Raw genomic sequence first — 20,922 nt, forward strand, 5'->3', positions numbered from 1 at the left:
GGTAGGAAATACTGAACTACAGGCTATGATATTCATCACTTCTATAACCATACTAACACTACTGCTACCATCACTATCATCACCTTCACTATATCACCACCAGCATCATCACTACCCCTACCTCACCATTATCATCATTACCCCGCACATCACCACATCATCACTACCACTACATAACCACCATCACTACCACTGCATCACCACCATCATCACTACCACTGCATCACCACCATCATCACTACCCATCACCACAATCATCACTGCCACTACATCATCACCATCACTACCACTACATCACCACGATCATCACTACAAATGCATCACCACAGTCATCACCACCACCACCATCAACACCATCATCACTACCACTACATCACTACCATCATCACTACCACTACATAACCATCACTACCACTACATCACCGCCATCATCACTAACACTACATCACCACCATCATCACCACCCAGCACCACCATCATCACTACCACAACATCACCACCACCATTACTACCAATACATCACCACCATCACTACCCATCACCATCATCATCAATACCAGTACATCACCACCATCACTACGCATCACCACCATCATCACTACCCAGCACCACCATCATCACTACCACTACATCACCACCATCATCACTGCCACTGCATCACCACCATCACTACCCATCACCACAATCATCACTACAAATACATCACCACAATCATCACTACCACTACATCACCACCATCACTACCCATTACCACCTTCATCACTACCAATACATCACCATCACTACCCATTACCACCTTCATCACTACCAATACATCACCATCATCACTACCCATCACCACCATCATCACTACCAATACATCACCACCTTCATCACTACCAATACATCACCATCATCACTATCTATTACTATCATCATCACTACCACTACATCAACACCATCATCACTACCCATCACCACCATTATCACTACCACTATATCACCACCATCATCATTACCAATACATCACCACCATCATCACTACTACTACATCACCACCATCATCACTACCACATCATCACTGTAGCCACATCATCTCTAAAGCCACATCATCACTACAGCCACATCACTACAGCCACATCATCACTACAGTCACATCATCACTACAGCCACATCACTACAGCCACATCATCACTACAGCCACATCATCACTACAGCCACATCACTACAGCCACATCATCACTACAGCCACATCATCACTACAGCCACATCATCACTACAGCCACATCATCACTACAGCCACATCACTACAGCCACATCATCACTACAGCCACATCATCACTACAGCCACATCATCACTACAGCCACATCACTAAAGCAAGCAACATCAAAAACTCTACGGACTCCGCCTTAAGCGTTTCAGATTCATTTTACCAGAGCAGTGTGCTGCTGCCTGCAACATGGTCCCAGTGCGCTGCTGCCTGCACCATGGTCCCAGTGCCAATGTGCTGCTGCCTGTACCATGGACCCAGTGCCAGTGTGCTGCTGCGTGCACCATCATCCCAGTGCCAGTGTGCTGCTGCCTGTATCATGGACCCAGTGCCAGTGTGCTGCTGCCTGCACCATGGACCCAGTGCCAGTGTGCTGCTGCCTGCAACATGGTCCCAGTACCAGTGTGCTGCTGCCTGCACCCTGGTCCAAGAACCAGTGTGCTGCTGCATGCACCATGGTCCCAGTGCCAGAGTGCTGCTGCCTGCACCATGGTCCCAGTGCCAGTGTGCTGCTGCCTGCACCATGGTCCCAGTGCCAGTGTGCTGCTGCCTGCACCATGGTCCCAGTGCCAGTGTGCTGCTGCCTGCACCATGGTCCCAGTGCCAGTGTACTGCTGCCTGTACCATGGTCCCAGTGCCAGTGTGCTGCTGCTTGTACCATGGACACAGAGCCAGTGTGCTGCTGCCTGCACCATGATCCCTGTGCCAGTTTGCTGATGCCTGCACCATGGTCCCAGTGCCAGTGTGCTGCTGCCTGCACCCTGGTCCAAGAACCAGTGTGCTGCTGCCTGCACAATGGTCCCAGTGCCAGTGTGCTGCTGCCTACACCATGGTCCCAGAGCCAGTGTGCTGCTGCCTGCACCATGGTCCCAGTGCCAGTGTGCTGCTGCCTGCACCATGGTCCCAGTGCCAGTGTGCTGCTGCCTGCACCATGGTCCCAGTGCCAGTGTGCTGCTGCCTGCACCATGGTCCCAGTGCCAGTGTGCTGCTGCCTGCACCATGGTCCCAGTGCCAGTGTGCTGCTGCCTGCACCATGGTCCCAGTGTCAGTGTGCTGCTGCCTGTACCATGGTCCCAGTGCCAGTGTGCTGCTGCCTGCATCATAGTCCTAGTGCCAGTGTGTTGCTGTCTGTACCATGGTCTCAGTGCCAGTGTGCTGCTGCCTGCACCATGGTCCTAGTGCCAGTTTGCTGCTGCCTGTACCATGGTCCCAGTGCCAGTGTGCTGCTGCCTGCATCATAGTCCTAGTGCCAGTGTGTTGCTGTCTGTACCATGGTCTCAGTGCCAGTGTGCTGCTGCCTGCACCATGGTCCTAGTGCCAGTTTGCTGCTGCCTGTACCATGGTCCCAGTGCCAGTGTGCTGCTGCCTGCACCATGGTCCTAGTGCCAGTGTGTTGCTGCCTGCACCATGGTCCTAGTGCCAGTGTGTTGCTGCCTGCACCATGGTCCCAGTGTCAGTGTGCTGCTGCCTGCATCATAGTCCTAGTGCCAGTGTGTTGCTGTCTGTACCATGGTCTCAGTGCCAGTGTGCTGCTGCCTGCACCATGGTCCTAGTGCCAGTTTGCTGCTGCCTGTACCATGGTCCCAGTGCCAGTGTGCTGCTGCCTGCACCATGGTCCTAGTGCCAGTGTGTTGCTGCGTGCACCATGGTCCTAGTGCCAGTGTACTGCTGCCTGCACCATGGTCCTAGTGCCAGTGTGTTGCTGCCTGCACCATGGTCCTAGTGCCAGTGTACTGCTGCCTGCACCATGGTCCTAGTGCCAGTGTGTTGCTGCCTGCACCATGGTCCTAGTGCCAGTGTGTTGCTGACTGCACCATGGTCGCAGTTGTATACAGCTTTACTATTACCATAGGTAACTATGATCATTACCATAGGTAACTATGACCATTACCATAGGTAACTATGACCATTACCATAGATAACTATGACCATTACCATAGGCAACTAGGACCATTACCATAGATAACTATCACCATTACCATAGGTAACTATCGCCATTACCATAGGTAACTATCACCATTACCATAGGTGACTCTCACCATTACCATAGGTGACTATCACCATTACCAAAGGTAACTATCACCCTTCCCATAGGTAGCTATCACCATTACCATAGGTAACTAACTCCATTACTATAGATAACTATGACCCTTATCATAGGTAACTATCACCATTACCATAGGTAACTAACTCCATTACTATAGATAACTATGACCCTTATCATAGGTAACTATCACCATTACCATAGGTAACTAACTCCATTACTATAGATAAATATGACCCTTACCATAGGTAACTATCCCCATTACCATAGGTAACTATCACCATTACTGTAGGTAACCATCATCATTACCATAGGAAACTATCATCATTACTGTAGGTAACCATCATCATTACCGTAGGTAACTATCACCATTCACATAGATAACTATCCCCATCACCATAGGTAACCATCAACTTTAGATAACTATCATCTTCATGTCTCTAAAGTCGTCAACAGATATTTCTTTTTTACTACTGTTACAAATTTGGATCTATAATCCAAATGATTGCAAGATACATCAATCTGTTTGTAAGATACATCATTCTGTTTGTAAGATACATCATTCTGTTTGTAAGATACATCAATCTGTTTGTAAGATACATCATTCTGTTTGTAAGATACATCAATCTGTTTGTAAGATACATCATTCTGTTCGTAAGATCCATCAATCTGTTTGTAAGATACATCATTCTTTTTGTAAGATACATCAATCTGTGTGTAAGATACATCGTTCTGTTTGTAAGATACATCATTCTTTTTGTAAGATACATCAATCTGTTTGTAAGATACATCATTCTTTTTGTAAGATACATCAATCTGTTTGTAAGATACATCAATCTGTTTGTAAGATACATCATTCTGTTCGTAAGATCCATCAATCTGTTTGTAAGATACATCGTTCTGTTTGTAAGATACATCATTCTTTTTGTAAGATACATCAATCTGTTTGTAAGATACATCATTCTTTTTGTAAGATACATCAATCTGTTTGTAAGATACATCGTTCTGTTTGTAAGATACATCATTCTTTTTGTAAGATACATCAATCTGTTTGTAAGATACATCATTCTTTTTGTAAGATACATCAATCTGTTTGTAAGATACATCAATCTGTTTGTAAGATACATCATTCTGTTTGTAAGATACATCATTCTGTTTGTAAGATACATCAATCTGTTTGTAAGATACATCAATCTGTTCGTAAGATACATCAATCTGTTTGTAAGATACATCATTCTTTTTGTAAGATACATCAATCTGTTTGCAAGATACATCATTCTGTTTGTAAGATACATCAATCTGTTTGTAAGATACATCAATCTGTTTGTAAGATACATCAATCTGTTTGTAAGATACATCAATCTGTTTGTAAGATACATCAATCTGTTTGTAAGATACATCATTCTGTTTGTAAGATACATCAATCTGTTTGTAAGATACATCATTCTGTTTGTAAGATACATCAATCTGTTTGTAAGATACATCAATCTGTTTGTAAGATACATCAATCTGTTTGTAAGATACATCAATCTGTTTGTAAGATACATCAATCTGTTTGTAAGATACATCAATCTGTTTGTAAGATACATCAATCTGTTTGTAAGATACATCAATCAGTTTGTAAGATACATCAATCTGTTTGTAAGATACATCATTCTGTTCGTAAGATACATCATTCTGTTCGTAAGATACATCATTCTGTTCGTAAGATACATCAATCTGTTTGTAAGATACATCATTCTGTTCGTAAGATACATCATTCTGTTCGTAAGATACATCAATCTGTTTGTAAGATACATCATTCTGTTTGTAAGATACATCATTCTGTTTGTAAGATACATCATTCTGTTTGTAAGATACATCATTCTGTTCGTAAGATACATCATTCTTTTCGTAAGATACATCATTCTGTTTGTAAGATACATTATTCTGTTCGTAGGATACATCATTCTGTTTGTAAGATACATCAATCTGTTTGTAAGATACATCATTCTGTTCGTAAGATACATCATTCTGTTCGTAAGATACATAATTCTGTTTGTAAGATACATTATTCTGTTCGTAGGATACATCATTCTGTTTGTAAGATACATCAATCTGTTTGTAAGATACATCATTCTGTTCGTAAGATACATCATTCTGTTCGTAAGATACATCATTCTGTTTGTAAGATACATTATTCTGTTCGTAGGATACATCATTCTGTTTGTAAGATACATCAATCTGTTTGTAAGATACATCATTCTGTTCGTAAGATACATCATTCTGTTCGTAAGATACATAATTCTGTTTGTAAGATACATTATTCTGTTCGTAGGATGCATCATTCTGTTTGTAAGATACATCAATCTGTTTGTAAGATACATCATTCTGTTCGTAAGATACATCGTTCTGTTCGTAAGATACATCATTCTGTTCGTAAGATACATTATTCTGTTCGTAGGATACATCATTCTGTTTGTAAGATACATCAATCTGTTTGTAAGATACATCATTCTGTTCGTAAGATACATCATTCTGTTCGTAAGATACATCATTCTGTTCGTAAGATACATTATTCTGTTCGTAGGATACATCATTCTGTTTGTAAGATACATCAATCTGTTTGTAAGATACATCATTCAGTTCGTAAGATACATCATTCAGTTCGTAAGATACATCATTCTGTTCGTAAGATACATTATTCTGTTCGTAGGATACATCATTCAGTTCGTAAGATACATCATTATGTTCGTAGGATACATCATTTTGTTTGTAAGATACATCATTGTGTTCGTAAGATCATTCTGAGAGTTAAATTAGTTAGTGAGAGCAGCAGAGAATTCTTCAAACTTGAATCAGTCGTCACCTCAGTTTGTTTTTAATAAATTTTATGGATAAAAATGCTGGTTCTCATCTGTTCGTTGTTACGAAACGACAAATATAACTCTGGAAAATGTTCTGGAAAATGTTCTGGAAAATGTTCTGGAAAATGTTCTGGAAAATGTTCTGGAAAATGTTCTGGAAAATGTTCTGGTGAATGTTCTGAAAAATGTTCTGGAAAATGTTCTGGAAAATGTTCTGGAAAATGTTCTGGAAAATGTTCTGGAAAATGTTCTGGAAAATATTTTGGAAAATGTTCTGGAAAATGTTCTGGAAAATGTTCTGGAAAATGTTCTAGAAAATTTTCTGGAAAATGTTCTGGAAAATGTTCTGGAAAATGTTCTGGAAAATTTTCTGGAAAATGTTCTGGAAAATGTTCTGGAAAATGTTCTGGAAAATGTTCTGGAAAATGTTATGGAAAATGTTCTGGAAAATGTTCTGGAAAATGTTCTGGAAAATGTTCTGGAAAATGTTCTGGAAAATGTTCTGGAAAGTGTTCTGGTAAATGTTCTGGAAAATGTTCTGGAAAATGTTCTGGAAAATGTTCTGGTAAATGTTCTGGAAAATGTTCTGGAAAATGTTCTGGAAAATGTTCTGGAAAATGTTCTGGAAAATGTTCTGGAAAATGTTCTGGAAAATGTTCTGGAAAATGTTCTGGAAAATGTTCTGGAAAATGTTCTGGAAAATGTTCTGGTAAATGTTCTGGAAAATGTTCACAGGATAATGGTCGCCAAAAGTAATGTCAGAACCATTATGGTCTGATGGAAGCTCATCAAGTTCCATTTGTATTTTACCTGGAGAGGACTTAAGGGGTCAACGCCCCCTGACCCGGTCTGTGACCAGGCATCTCAGGATTTCGCTAAGTAACCCATAGCACGGGCGGGATTTGAATCCGCGATCAGAGAATCTCAAAACTCCAGACCGTCGCGTTAGCCACTAGACCAGCTAGCCACAACAAGATTCGTCCAACTAGGTATATTTCTATACCATAGGAAGGTTAGCATAGGCCACCACTGTGACCACAAATGCAAGTTTTTACAGACGAATCTCCAGCTAGCGTGGCCGTGACGAACTCTATCTCAAGTCCCCTCACTGCAGTCAACATGACTCACGAAATCTTACTTGGACGAATCTTACTGTGGCTAGCTGGTCCAGTGGCTAACGCGACGGTCTGGAATTTTGAGACTCTCTGACCGCGGGTTCAAATCCCGCGATTTCGTGAGTCATATTTTCGCTAAGTAATAATGGGTTTACAAATGCCAATAATCTTCTTTAGCAAAATCACTGCAACAATAATCTGATTTTTTCAATATATTTTGTAAAATCGCCATTATCTTCAGCATATTCATTCTGTTCGTTGTTAAATGTGTCCTTGATGTTGGTGAGGGGCTCTTGATTTAGGGAATTGGATCTGTGCTCCAGTTCCCCGAATTAAGCCTGAATGCCTTCCACATCCCCCCCAGGCGCTGTATAATCCTCCGGGTTTAGCGCTTCCCCCTTGACTATAATAATAATAATTTGTTAAATGTGGAAACTGCCACAAATCCTCATTTTCTAACTTATAGATAAACAGTTTTAACATCATCTTGACTTGCAAATAATTTGTTCTTACTCGGCAGTGTCAAAATTTAGGTCACTGAGATGGCTGGTAACATTAACTAAAATTGATAAATCAACCATTTGTTATTAAATAAAAGATTACTTTCTACTCTTCTAGAACATTTTGAATACTGTTTTTAAGTTTCCAAGGCCTAGTGAAAGCCTATCGTCTAGCGCCTCACAATGGAGGAAGATGTTATCATATTTCAACTCTAACAATTCACAGTATTCGCTTAATTCTCTTCTGTTTAATCCTCTTGTTGTAGTTTTATTCAGGAATTTTACAAGTGGTAGCATAATATACTGCAAATTTAAAGTTTTTCCCCACAGTGACTCTTAGTGTATAATGTACTGATATTTTAGTACAGGACGACTAGGGTGCAATGCGCCACTTTTGGCCATAGGTTGCCATCCCTGGAACCTCACACAAGGATGATGCAACCTCAACACCATCCCTGGAACCTCACACAAGGATGATGCAACCTCCACACCATCCCTGGAACCTCACACAAGGATGATGCAACCTCCACACCATCCCTGGTACCTCACACAAGGATGATCAAACCTCCACATTATCCCTGGAACCTCACACAAGGATGATGCAACCTCCACACCATCCCTGGAACCTCACACAAGGATGATGCAACCTCCACACCATCCCTGGAACCTCACACAAGGATGATCCAACCTCCACATTATCCCTGGAACCTCACACAAGGATGATCCAACCTCCACACCATCCCTGGAACCTCACACAAGGATGATCCAACCTCCACATTATCCCTGGAACCTCACACAAGGATGATCCAACCTCCACACCATCACTGGAACCTTACACAAAGATGATCCACCCTCCACACCATACCTGTAACCTCACATAAGGATGATTCAACCTCTATGCCATCCTTGGAACCTCACATAAGGATGACCCAACCTCCACACCATCCCTGTAACCTCACACAAGGATGATCCAACATCCACACCATCACTGGAACCTTACACAAAGATGATCCACCCTCCACGCCATACCTGTAACCTCACACAAGGATGGTCCAACCTCCACACCATCCCTGTCACCTCACACACGGATGACCCAACCTCCACACCATCCCTGTAACCTCACACAAGGATGATATAACCTCCACACCATTCCTGTAACCTCAAACAAGGATGGTCCAACCTCCACACCATCCCTGTAACCTCACACAAGGATGATCCAGCCTCCACACCACCCCTGTAACCTCACATAAGGATGATCCAACCTCCACACCATCCCTGTCACCTCACACACGGATGATCCAACCTCAACACCATCCCTATAACCTCACACAAGGATGATCCAACCTCCACACTATCCCTGTAACCTCACACACGGATGATCCAACCTCAACACCATCCCTGTAACCTCACACACGGATGATCCAACCTCAACACCATCCCAGTAACCTCACACAAGGATGATATAACCTCCACACCATCCCTGTAATCTTACACAAGGATGATCCAACCTCCACACCATTCCTGTAACCTCACACACGGATGATTCAACCTCCACACCGTCTATCGCCGAATAACCCATACAGGTTTAATGCTTCATGAATTACAGTGCAATAATAACTGTAGGTAGAAGGTTGGTAGACAGCAACCACCCAGGGAGGTACTACCGTCCTGCCAGGTGACTGTAAAACAGACATCTGTAACTGTTTAACATGATGGTAAGATTGCTGGTGTCTCTTTTCTGTCTCATAAACACGCTGAATAACAGATATATCTTGCTACTTCTACTTACACTTAGGTCACACTACACAAGCAAACACATGCATATATATATATATATATATATTTATATATATATATATATATATATATATATATATATATATATATATATATATATATATATATATATCTGCGCTTTCGCGACTACTCACATTATCAAGGGACTATGAAAGTAAAGCATCCAAGGAAGCTATATAAGGGGTCTGGCCAACACCGTTGGCCAGATCCCACCGTTGTGGGATCCAATAGTGATGTGTTGGCCAGACCCCTTATATACCTTCCTTGGATGCTTTACTTTCACAGTTCCTTGATAATGTGAGTAGTCACGAAAGCGCTTGGAATTTCTCTATTCTTTCACAGTAGTTGTTTTGCAATATATATATATATATATATATATATATATATATATATATATATATATATATATATATATATATATATATATATATATATATATATATATATATATGTATATATATATATGTATATATATATATATATATATATATATATATATATATATATATATATATATATATATATATATATACATATATATACATACATACAAACATCTAGGGTTTTTATTTCTTTTTCTTAATAGCTCTTGTTCTTATTTTTTCTCTCTATTGTCCATGGGAAAGTGGAAAAGAATCTTTTCTCCGTAAGCCATGCGTGTCGTATGAGGCGACTAAAATGCCGGGAGCGATGGGCAGGTAACCCCTTCTCCTGTACACATTTACTAAAAATCAGAAGAAAAACTTTATAAAACTGGGATGCTTGAATGTGTGTGGATGTAGTGCGAATAATAAGAAAGAGATGATTGCTAATGTTATGAATGAAAAGAAGTTGGACGTTCTGGCCCTAAGCGAAACAAAAGTTGAAGGGGGTAGGCGAGTTTCAGTGGGGAGAAATAAATGGAATTAAGTCAGGAGTAGCTGAGAGAGTTAGAGCTAAGGAAGAGGTAGCAATAATGTTGAAGGACGAGTTATGGAAGGAGAAGAGGGAATGTAAATGTGTAAATTCAAGGATTATGTGGATTAAAATAAGGGTCGGATGTGAAAAGTGGGTCGTAATAAGCGTGTATGCACCTGGAGAAGAGAGGAGTGTAGAGGAGAGAGAGAGATTTTGGGAGATGTTAAGCGAATATATAGGAAGCTTTGAACCAAGTGAGAGAGTAATTGTGGTAGGGGACCTAAATGCTAAAGTAGGAGAAACATTTAGAGAGGGTGTGGTAGGTAAGTTCTGGGTGCCAGGTGTAAATGATAATGGGAGCCCTTTGATTGAACTTTGTATAGAAAGGGGTTTAGTTATAAGTAATACGTATTTTAAGAAAAAGAGGATAAATAAATATACAAGATACGATGTAGGGCGAAATGACAGTAGTTTGTTGGGCTATGTATTGGTAGATAAAAGACTGTTGAGTAGACTTAAGGATGTACATGTTTATAGAGGTGCCACAGATATATCAGATCACTTTCTAGTTGTAGCTACACTGAGAGTAAAAGGTAGATGGGATACAAGGAGAATAGAAGCATCAGGGAAGAGAGAGGTGAAGGTTTATAAACTAAAAGAGGAGGCAGTTAGGGTAAGATATAAACAACTATTGGAGGATAGATGGGCTAGTGAGAGTATAGGCAATGGGGTCGAAGATGTATGGGGAAGGTTTAAGAATGTAGTGTTAGAGTGTTCAGCAGAAGTTTGTGTTTGCAGGAAAGTGGGTGCAGGAGGGAAGAAGAGCGATTGGTGGAATGATGATGTAAAGAGAGTAGTAAGGGAGAAAAAGTTAGCATATGAGAAGTTTTTACACAGTAGAAGTGATACAAGGAGGGAAGAGTATGTGGAGAGAAAAAGAGAGGTTAAGAGAGTGGTGAAGCAATGTAAAAAGAGAGCAAATGAGAGAGTGGGTGAGATGTTATCAACAAATTTTGTTGAAAATAAGAAAAAGTTTTGGAGTGAGATTAATAAGTTGAGGAAGCCTAGGGAACAAATGGATTTGAAAGTTAAAAATAGGAGAGGAGAGTTATTAAATGAAGAGTTAGATGTATCGGGAAGATGGAGGGAATATTTTGAGGAATTGTTAAATGTTGATGAAGATAGGGAAGCTGTGATTTCGTGTATAGGGCAAGGAGGAATAACATCTTGTAGGAGTGAGGAAGAGCCAGTTGTGAGTGTGGGGGAAGTTCTTGAGGCAGTAGGTAAAATGAAAGGGGGTAAGGCAGCTGGGATTGATTGGATAAAGATAGAAATGTTAAAAGCAGGAAGGGATATAGTTTTTGAGTGGTTGATGCTATTATTTAATAAATGTATGGAAGAGGGTAAGGTACCTAGGGATTGGCAGAGAGCATGCGTAGTTCCTTTGTATAAAGGCAAAAGGGACAAAAGAGAGTGCAAAAATTGTAGGGGAATAAGTCTGTTGAGTATACCTGATAAAGTGTATGGTAGAGTTATTATTGAAAGAATTAAGAGTAAGACAGAGCGTAGGATAGCAGATGAACAAGGAGGCTTTAGGAAAGGTAGGGGGAGTGTAGACCAAGTGTTTACAGTGAAGCATATAGTGAACAGTATTTAGATAAGGGTAAAGAGGTTTTTGTGGCATTCATGGATTTAGAAAAGGCATATGACAGGGTGGATAGGGGGGCAATGTGGCAGATGTTGCAGGTGTATGGTACAGGAGGTAGGTTACTGGAAAGCAATGAAGAGTTTTTACGAGGATAGTGAGGCTCAGGTTAGAGTATGTAGGAGAGAGGGAGATTATTTCCAAGTAAAAGTAGGCCTTAGACAAGGATGTGTGATGTCACCGTGGTTGTTTAATATATTTATAGATGGGGTTGTAAAAGAAGTGAATGCGAGGGTCTTGGCAAGAGGTGTGGAGTTAAAAGATAAAGAATCACACATAAAGTGGGAGTTGTCACAGTTGCTCTTTGCTGATGACACGGTGCTTTTGGGAGATTCTGAAGAGAAGTTGCAGAGGTTGGTAGATGAATTTGGTAGGGTATGTAAAAGAAGAAAATTAAAAGGGAATATAGGAAAGAGTAGGGTTATGAGGATAACAAAAAGATTAGGTGACGAAAAACTGGATATCAGATTAGAGGGAGAGAGTATGGGGGAGGTGAATGTATTCAGATATTTAGGAGTGGACGTGTCAGCAGATGGGTCTATGAGGGATGAGGTGAATCACAGAATTGATGATGGGAAAAGGGTGAGTGGTACACTTAGTAGTCTGTGGAGACAAAGAATTTTGTCCATGGTAGCAAAAACGGGAATGTATGAGAGTATAGTTTTGCCAACACTCTTGTATGGGTGTGAAGCATGGGTGATGAATGTTGCAACGAGGAGAAGGCTGGAGGCAGTGAGATGTCATGTCTGAGGGCAATGTGTGGTGTGATTATAATACAGAGAATTCGTAGTTCGGAAATTACCAAAACTATTATCCAGAGGGCTGAGGAAGGGTTGTTGAGGTGGTACGGACAAGTAGAGAGAATAGAACAAAACAGAATGACTTCGAGAGTGTATAAATCTGTAGTGGAGGGAAGGCGGGGTAGGGGTCGGTCTAGGAAGGGTTGGAGGGAGGGGGTAAAGGAGGTTTTACGTGCGAGGGTCTTGGACTTCCAGCAAGTGTGCGTGAGCGTATTTGATAGGAGTGAATGGAGACAAATGGTTTTTAATACTTGACGTGCTGTTGGAGTGTGAGCAAAGTAACATTTATGAAGGGATTCAGGGAAACCGGCAGGCCGGACTTGAGTCCTGGAGATGGGAAGTACAGTGTCTGCACTCTGAAGGAGGGGTGTTAATGTTGCAGTTTAAAAACTGTAGTGTAAAGCACCCTTCTGGCAAGACAATGATGGAGTGAATGATGGTGAAAGTTTTTCTTTTCCGGGTCACCCTGCCTTGGTGGGAATCAGCCGATGTGTTAATAAAATATAAATAAAAAATAATCAAAAGTATTGCATACAACACTTGTGAACATAACTGCATGTAACACCTGTCAATAAGATACCTACATAGAACACATGTGAGCATCACAATCGGGTACAACACATGCGAACAAGTCACAAAACAGCAGCGGTGCAAGAAGCGCGTCTGTCATCCCTGGGGACAGCTGTCAGATGTGCTATCTAATAGACTATTTACATCCTTTTAAAGCAGAGTTAATGTTACCCTGGGTGAAGAATGTTAGCCTGGGTGAAGAATGTTATCCTGGGTGAAGAATGTTATCCCAGGTGAAGAATGTTACCCTGGGTGAAGAATGTTACCCTGGGTGAAGAATGTTACCCTGGGTGAAGAATGTTACCCTGGGTGAAGAATGTTACCCTGGGTGAAGAATGTTACCCTGGGTGAAGAATGTTATCCCAGGTGAAGAATGTTACCCTGGGTGAAGAATGTTATCCCAGGTGAAGAATGTTACCCTGGGTGAAGAATGTTATCCCAGGTGAAGAATGTTACCCTGGGTGAAGAATGTTATCCCAGGTGAAGAATGTTACCCTGGGTGAAGAATGTTATCCCAGGTGAAGAATGTTACCCTGGGTGAAGAATGTTACCCTGGGTGAAGAATGTTATCCCAGGTGAAGAATGTTACCATGGGTGAAGAATGTTACCCTGGGTGAAGAATGTTATCCCAGGTGAAGAATGTTACCCTGGGTGAAGAATGTTATCCCAGGTGAAGAATGTTACCCTGGGTGAAGAATGTTACCCTGGGTGAAGAATGTTATCCCAGGTGAAGAATGTTACCCTGGGTGAAGAATGTTACCCTGGGTGAAGAATGTTATCCCAGGTGAAGAATGTTACCCTGGGTGAAGAATGTTATCCCAGGTGAAGAATGTTACCCTGGGTGAAGAATGTTATCCCAGGTGAAGAATGTTACCCTGGGTGAAGAATGTTACCCTGGGTGAAGAATGTTACCCTGGGTGAAGAATGTTATCCCAGGTGAAGAATGTTACCCTGGGTGAAGAATGTTATCCCAGGTGAAGAATGTTACCCTGGGTGAAGAATGTTATCCCAGGTGAAGAATGTTACCCTGGGTGAAGAATGTTATCCCAGGTGAAGAATGTTACCCAGGGTGAAGAATGTTACCCTGGGTGAAGAATGTTACCCAGGGTGAAGAATGTTACCCAGGGTGAAGAATGTTACCCTGGGTGAAGAATGTTATCCCAGGTGAAGAATGTTACCCCGAGCGAAGAATGTTACCCTGGGTGAAGAATGTTACCCTGGGTGAAGAATGTTATCCCAGGTGAAGAATGTTACCCCGGGTGAAGATTGTTACCCTGGGTGAAGAATGTTACTCCTGGTGAAGAATGATACCCTGAGTAAAGAATGATTCCCTGAGTGAAGAATATTACCCTGGGTGAAGAATGTTACCCTGGGCGAAGAATGTTACCCCGGGTGAAGAATGATACCCTGGATGAAGAATGTTACCCTGGGTGAAGAATGATACCCTGGGCGAAGAATGTTGCCCTGGGTGAAGAATGATACCCTGGATGAAGAATGTTACCCTGGGTGAAGAATGATACCCTGGGTGAAGAATGATACCCTTGGTGAAGAATGTTACCCTGGGTGAAGAATGTTACCCTGGATGAAGAATGTTACCCTGGGTGAAGAATGATACCCTGGGTGAAGAATGATACTCTGGATGAAGAATGTTACCCTGGGTGAAGAATGATACCCTGGGTGAAGAATGGTACCCTGGGTGGAGAATGGTACCCTGGGTGAAATGTTACCCTGGGTGAAGAATGATACCCTGGGTGAAGAATGTTACCCTGGGTGAAGAATGTTACCCTGGGTGAAGAATGTTACCCTGGGTGAAGAATAATACCCTGGGAGAAGAATGTTACCCTGAGTGAAGAATGTTACCCTGGGTGAAGAATAATACCCTTGGTGAAGAATGTTACCCTGGGTGAAGAATGTTACCCTGGGTGAATAATGATACCCTGGGTGAAGAATGATACCCTGGGTGAAGAATGATACCTTGGGTGAAGAATGATACCCTGGATGAAGAATGATACCCTGGGTGAAGAATGATACCCTGGGTGAAGAATGATACCCTTGGTGAAGAATGATACCCTGGGTGAAGAAGGTTACCCTGGGTGAAGAATGATACCCTGGGTGAAGAATGATACCCTGGGTGAAGAATGATACCCTGGGTGAAGAAGGTTACCCTGGATGAAGAATGATACCCTGGGTGAAGAATGATACCCTGGGTGAAGAATGATACCTTGGGTGAAGAATGATACCCTGGGTGAAGAAGGTTACCCTGGGTGAAGAATGATACCCTGGGTGAAGAATGATACCCTTGGTGAAGAATGATACCCTGGGTGAAGAAGGTTACCCTGGATGAAGAATGATACCCTGGGTGAAGAATGATACCCTGGGTGAAGAATGATACCCTTGGTGAAGAATGATACCCTGGGTGAAGAATGTTACCCTGGTTGAAGAATGTTACCCTTGGTGAAATGTTACTCCTGATGAGGCTACCTGGAGGGTATTCCGGGGATCAACGCCCCAGCAGCCCGGTCCACGACCAGCCTCCTGGTGGATCAGGGCCTGATCCACCAGGCTGTTACTGCTAGCCTCAAGTAGTCCAAAGTACGAACCACAGCCCGGCTGATCCGGCACTGACTTTAAGTATCTGTCTAGCTCCTTGAAGGCAACCAGGGGCCTATTGGTAATTCCCCTTATGCGTGGTGGGAGGCTGTTGAACAGTCTTGGGCCCCGGACACTTATGGTGTTTTCTCTTAGTGTACAATGGCGCCCCTACTTTTTATTGGGGGCATTTTGCATCGCCTGCCCAGTCTTTAACTTTCATAGGGAGTGATATCTGTGTGCAGATTCGGGACCATTCCTTCTAGGATTTTCCAAGTGTAGATTATGATATATCTCCCTCGCCTGCATTCCAGCGAGTACAAGTCAAGTGCTTCCAAGCATTCCCAGTAGTTGAGGTGTTTGATGGAGCTTATATGTGCAGTAAAGGTTCTCTGTACACTCTCTAGATCTGCAATTTCATCTGCTTAATGGAGATGTTAATGTACAGCAATATTTCAACCTAGAGAGAACAAGTGATTTGAAAAGTATCACTGGTTTGACATCTTTTGTTATGAACGTTCTCATTATCCATTCTATCATTTTCTCTGCAGTTGTGATCGTGGCACTGTTGTGATCCTTGAAAGTGAGATCCTTAAACATTACCACTCCCAGGTCCCTCACATTATTTTTTTCTCTCTACTGAATTATCAGAGTTTGCAGTATACTCTGTTCTAGTTATTATCTCCTCCAGTTTTCCATAACGGAGTAGTTGGAATTTGTCCTCATTGAACATCATATTGTTTACCGTTGCCCACTGGAAAACTTGGTTTATATCTTCTTGGAGGTTAACCGCGTCCTCAGCAGATGACAGCCTTATGCAGATCCTAGTATCGTCTGCGAAGGATGACACGGCGCTATGGTTTTCATCTCTATGTCTGATATGAGGATGAGGAACAGGATGGGGGCGAGTACTGTGCCTTGTGGGACAGAGCTTTTCACTATGGCAGCTTCCGATTTAACTCTGTTGACCACTGCTCTTTGTGTTCGATTGGTTAGAAAGTTGAAGATCCTTCTCCCCACTTTCCCAGTTATTCTTTTAGCTCGTATTTTGTGAACTATTAAGCCATGATCGAACTTGTCAAAGGCTTTTGCGAAGTTTGTGTATACTACATTTGCGTTCTGTTTTTCTTCCAGTGCATCCAAGACCATATCATAGTGATCCAGTTGTTGTGAGAGGCAGGAGCAACCTCCTCTGATCCCATGTTGCCCTAGATTGTGCAGTTTTTGAGAATCCAAGTGAAGAATATTACCCTGGGTAAAGAATGTTACCCTGGGTGAAGAATGTTATCCGGTGAAGAATGTTACCCCGGGTGAAGAATGTTACCCTGGGTGAAGAATGTTACCCCAGGTGAAGAATGTGACCCCAGGTGAAGAATGTTACCCCGGGTGAAGAATGTTGCCTCGGGTGAAGAAATTACCCTGGGTGAATAATGTGACCCCAGGTGAAGAATGTGACCCTGGGTGAAGAATGTTACCCCGGGTGAAGAATGTTACTCCGGGTGAAGAATGTTACTCCGGGTGAAGAATGTTCCCAATCTTAGAATATACTTCAGCAGTAGACTAGACTCCACCAGCACTATGTATCTGGACACTCGTCACTTGACGAAGTTTGCTGAGCAGTGGTTACAACACTGTAATGGCGGGCGGTCGCTGTAAATTACCAGCATGTCATAAACCTTCTCGGCAGGTTACAAAGGTTGAGTATAAAAATTGCACCAATGACTTACCTTTTTGGGAGGGTCTTCTACGTGGGAATGTGCCGAAATGAGAATAAGATCCGCCGGGTGTGTGTGACCCGCCAAGGTCACTTGGTGGACTGGGCACACTCACTGCCCGTGGGCACAGCAGTGGTACCCTCATGTGACCGCTTTGCGTAGCCTGGACACCATTGATTCTTGAAGGCCGAGGCCATGAACCCATATGTCCTTCTGCAGAGGACATGGGACGTCCCACTGAGTACGAGCGTTGATTACACGCCGACTCTGGGCCGCCACCAGGTCTCTGAGGACTGGTGGCCACCTGGATACTTCCCCTGTGGAGATAATAGGAAGTCTCCTTGTCTCTCTGAGTGCTGTGGCTCACCCTGGGAAGGTGTGCCCTGAGCTGAGCTGTGCGGAGTGTCACACTCCTGGGTACGCTGGACCACTCATCGCAGATCTCGCTACTCTGGACTTGAGACATGTAGCCCGCTACCTCCTCCCTGACAGCAGACCGGTTCTTACTGCCGTTGCTACCGTCATGTTTCTCGTGAATTTTGTTCTTCGTCACACTGATAACGCTTTTATTTTTACTACTGTTGCTGCTCCTACAGCCATTTGAAGAAGATTCCGAAACGTGGCTACGCAATTTGCACTTTAGCAAATTTGCATCTCGACCGAATTTGCTCTCTGTTTTGCGACGTGGCTTGACCTTTTCCTCCGCTTCAAGTAACTGCTCCGTGTCTGTCTCTCTTGCGGTCTCCGAGGACAGAGGTGGTCGCCTAAACTTAGCTCTCCACTTGCTGATGGATGAGTTCCTCACCAACTTACTGCGATGGCCGGCCATGGTCTCTCTGGGAATTCTCGTCACCCTGGCTGATTTGGCTTCATTCTGCTCTGCGGGAATCAGTGCCCTGATCGACTCCCGCGATTTCGAATCAGCTCCGCTATTTGAATACTCCTGGCAGTATTTAACGCTAGCACTCTTCACCACTGCCCTCCTGAGGATTCCCGGCTCTGGAGACTCCACTCTCAGCGTCTGCGGCTGGCCGATGAAACTATGCGAGTCCACCTTGTTTTTGGAATGTTCTATAGTGGGATTCGAGTTGCTATCCGGCTCGCTTCGGCGAAGCCCAGACGACCTGCCAAGAGTAATGACCAACACCCTCATCACGGTAGCCTTCATCCACACCTGCAACAACAACAACGACAACACTAATTAGAATAGCACATCAAAGGTCAAACTACACAACCATAATAACACTGACATGTATTGTAATTTATACATTTAGACATTATACCAGAAAGTCGATCACATGGGCAAGGTCAACGGGATAATAGACCATAATTGGCCCATTAAAATAGCTGAGAAATGGGTTCACTCTAATTTCCTGCGAGGTTTGAAGGTTCGACATTTATGACTGGGTGACACATGGTGCAGAGGAAACCCTTCATTACAGTAGATGTTTCGCACTATACAGAGGGAAACGTAGCCTTTAATAAATATTTACTCTGCACCACGTAACCTTTCTACCACATGTTGAGCACAATCTGTAGTCTCTCAGCTCCCACAATGGAACTTCAGATCACCAGTATAGGGAACTTCAAGTCACATTATAGTGAAGTTCAAGTCACCTGTATAGTAAACTTAAGTCACCAGTTTGGTGAATCACAAATCTCCAATACAGTGAACTTCGTTACTAGTACAGTGAACTTCCAAGAGTATGTACACCCAGTGATGTGTATCCCTCAGAGTACATACGCCGTTAGATGTATATATCTCAGGGAAGATATACAGAGAGATGTGTACCTCCCAGAGTATATACACAGAGACGAACATATCTCAGGGTATATACAAATATGTGTACCTCTCAGGGTGAGGACACAAAGAGATGCGTATCTCTCAGGGTATATACACAGAGAGATGCATATATTTTAGAGTATATACGCCGAAAAATATGTACTTCACAGAGTATATACGCTAAGAAATGTATATTTCTTTGAGTATAAACAACAAGAAGTATATATATATATATATATATATATATATATATATATATATATATATATATATATATATATATATATATATATATATATATATATATATATAAACACACCCTAAACTCTCCACACTATTTTATATCTCAGTATATATATATTATATATATATATATATATATATATATATATATATATATATATATATATATATATATATATATATATATATATACCCTAAACTCTCCACACTATTTACCTTGAAACTAACACGGTATATACATGCAGGTCAACTCACTGTAGTAAGTGAGTTGACTCACCGATGAGGAATAATTGTTTCAGAGGTACTGTTAGTGTTGGTGATGGTGTATGCTTGTAGTGTGAGTGTTTGTGTTGTTTCGGTTGAGTTGTGTTGACTTTGTGGCGGACGTTTTCGTGTTGAATGTGTTTGTGTTGCGCGTGTCTGCGAGATTTTTGTGTTGTGTTGGTGCTGTGTTTGTGTTGGTGTTCTATATGGTTGTGTTGTGTGTTGGTGCTGTGTTTGTGTTGGTGTTCTATATGGTTGTATTGTGTTTTTGTTGAATGTATTTTTGATGGGTTGTTTATTTGCCCTCGTGTGTTGCCACATTTTTTTGTAGCAGGACTGTCAAGATTTCTTTGGTGACAGGAGGTTAGCCTAGTGATGTGCCGAAGTAATGGTATCAGCCAAAATTTTGGTATCGTCCCACCCCTAGACGTTACCTGTGTATTCTTGACTCTCCAGAGTGACTGGCTCTTATTAAGTGGCTCACCTGCTCTCATTTTTCACCCTCCCAGGTACCTGGTCTCCCATGGTCTCCAATACCAAGGGACAAGACACAGGCATTAACTCCCATCTGGCATTTCTCAACATGGTCTCAGTCATAACTAGAAATGAATAATAATGTGGAAAATTGCATTTATCTGAATGTAACTAATTATGTACATAACAGTAAATGATAACAAAGATAATTATTATTTATCAATGTCACATAGACAAGTAGGAATTTGGGACACCTAGGTCGCAAAAAAATGTCCCCCTTCGATACCTGCCACTGTCATAACCACAAGTTGCTCTGGACCTATTAATTAA

General features: G+C 42.2%; 1 protein-coding gene across 2 annotated transcripts in view; it reads right to left on the reverse strand.

Moving 5' to 3' along the window:
* Positions 1-20,922, reverse strand: part of dachs (unconventional myosin-IXb-like dachs) — a 663,425-nt gene that overhangs the window by 556,510 nt on the left and 85,993 nt on the right. The window contains exon 2 of one of the 2 annotated variants that reach the window (XM_070085317.1): positions 17,841-19,002. In XM_070085317.1, coding sequence (XP_069941418.1) covers positions 17,841-18,996 — 1,156 coding nt within the window. In that variant the 5' untranslated portion in view covers positions 18,997-19,002. Of the gene's footprint in view, positions 1-17,840; positions 19,005-20,922 lie in introns of those variants that run through there. The other variant, XM_070085318.1, reaches the window with a different exon arrangement.

The sequence above is a fragment of the Cherax quadricarinatus genome, chromosome 15 (genome assembly GCF_038502225.1).
Source record: "Cherax quadricarinatus isolate ZL_2023a chromosome 15, ASM3850222v1, whole genome shotgun sequence".
NCBI lineage: Eukaryota > Metazoa > Arthropoda > Malacostraca > Decapoda > Parastacidae > Cherax > Cherax quadricarinatus.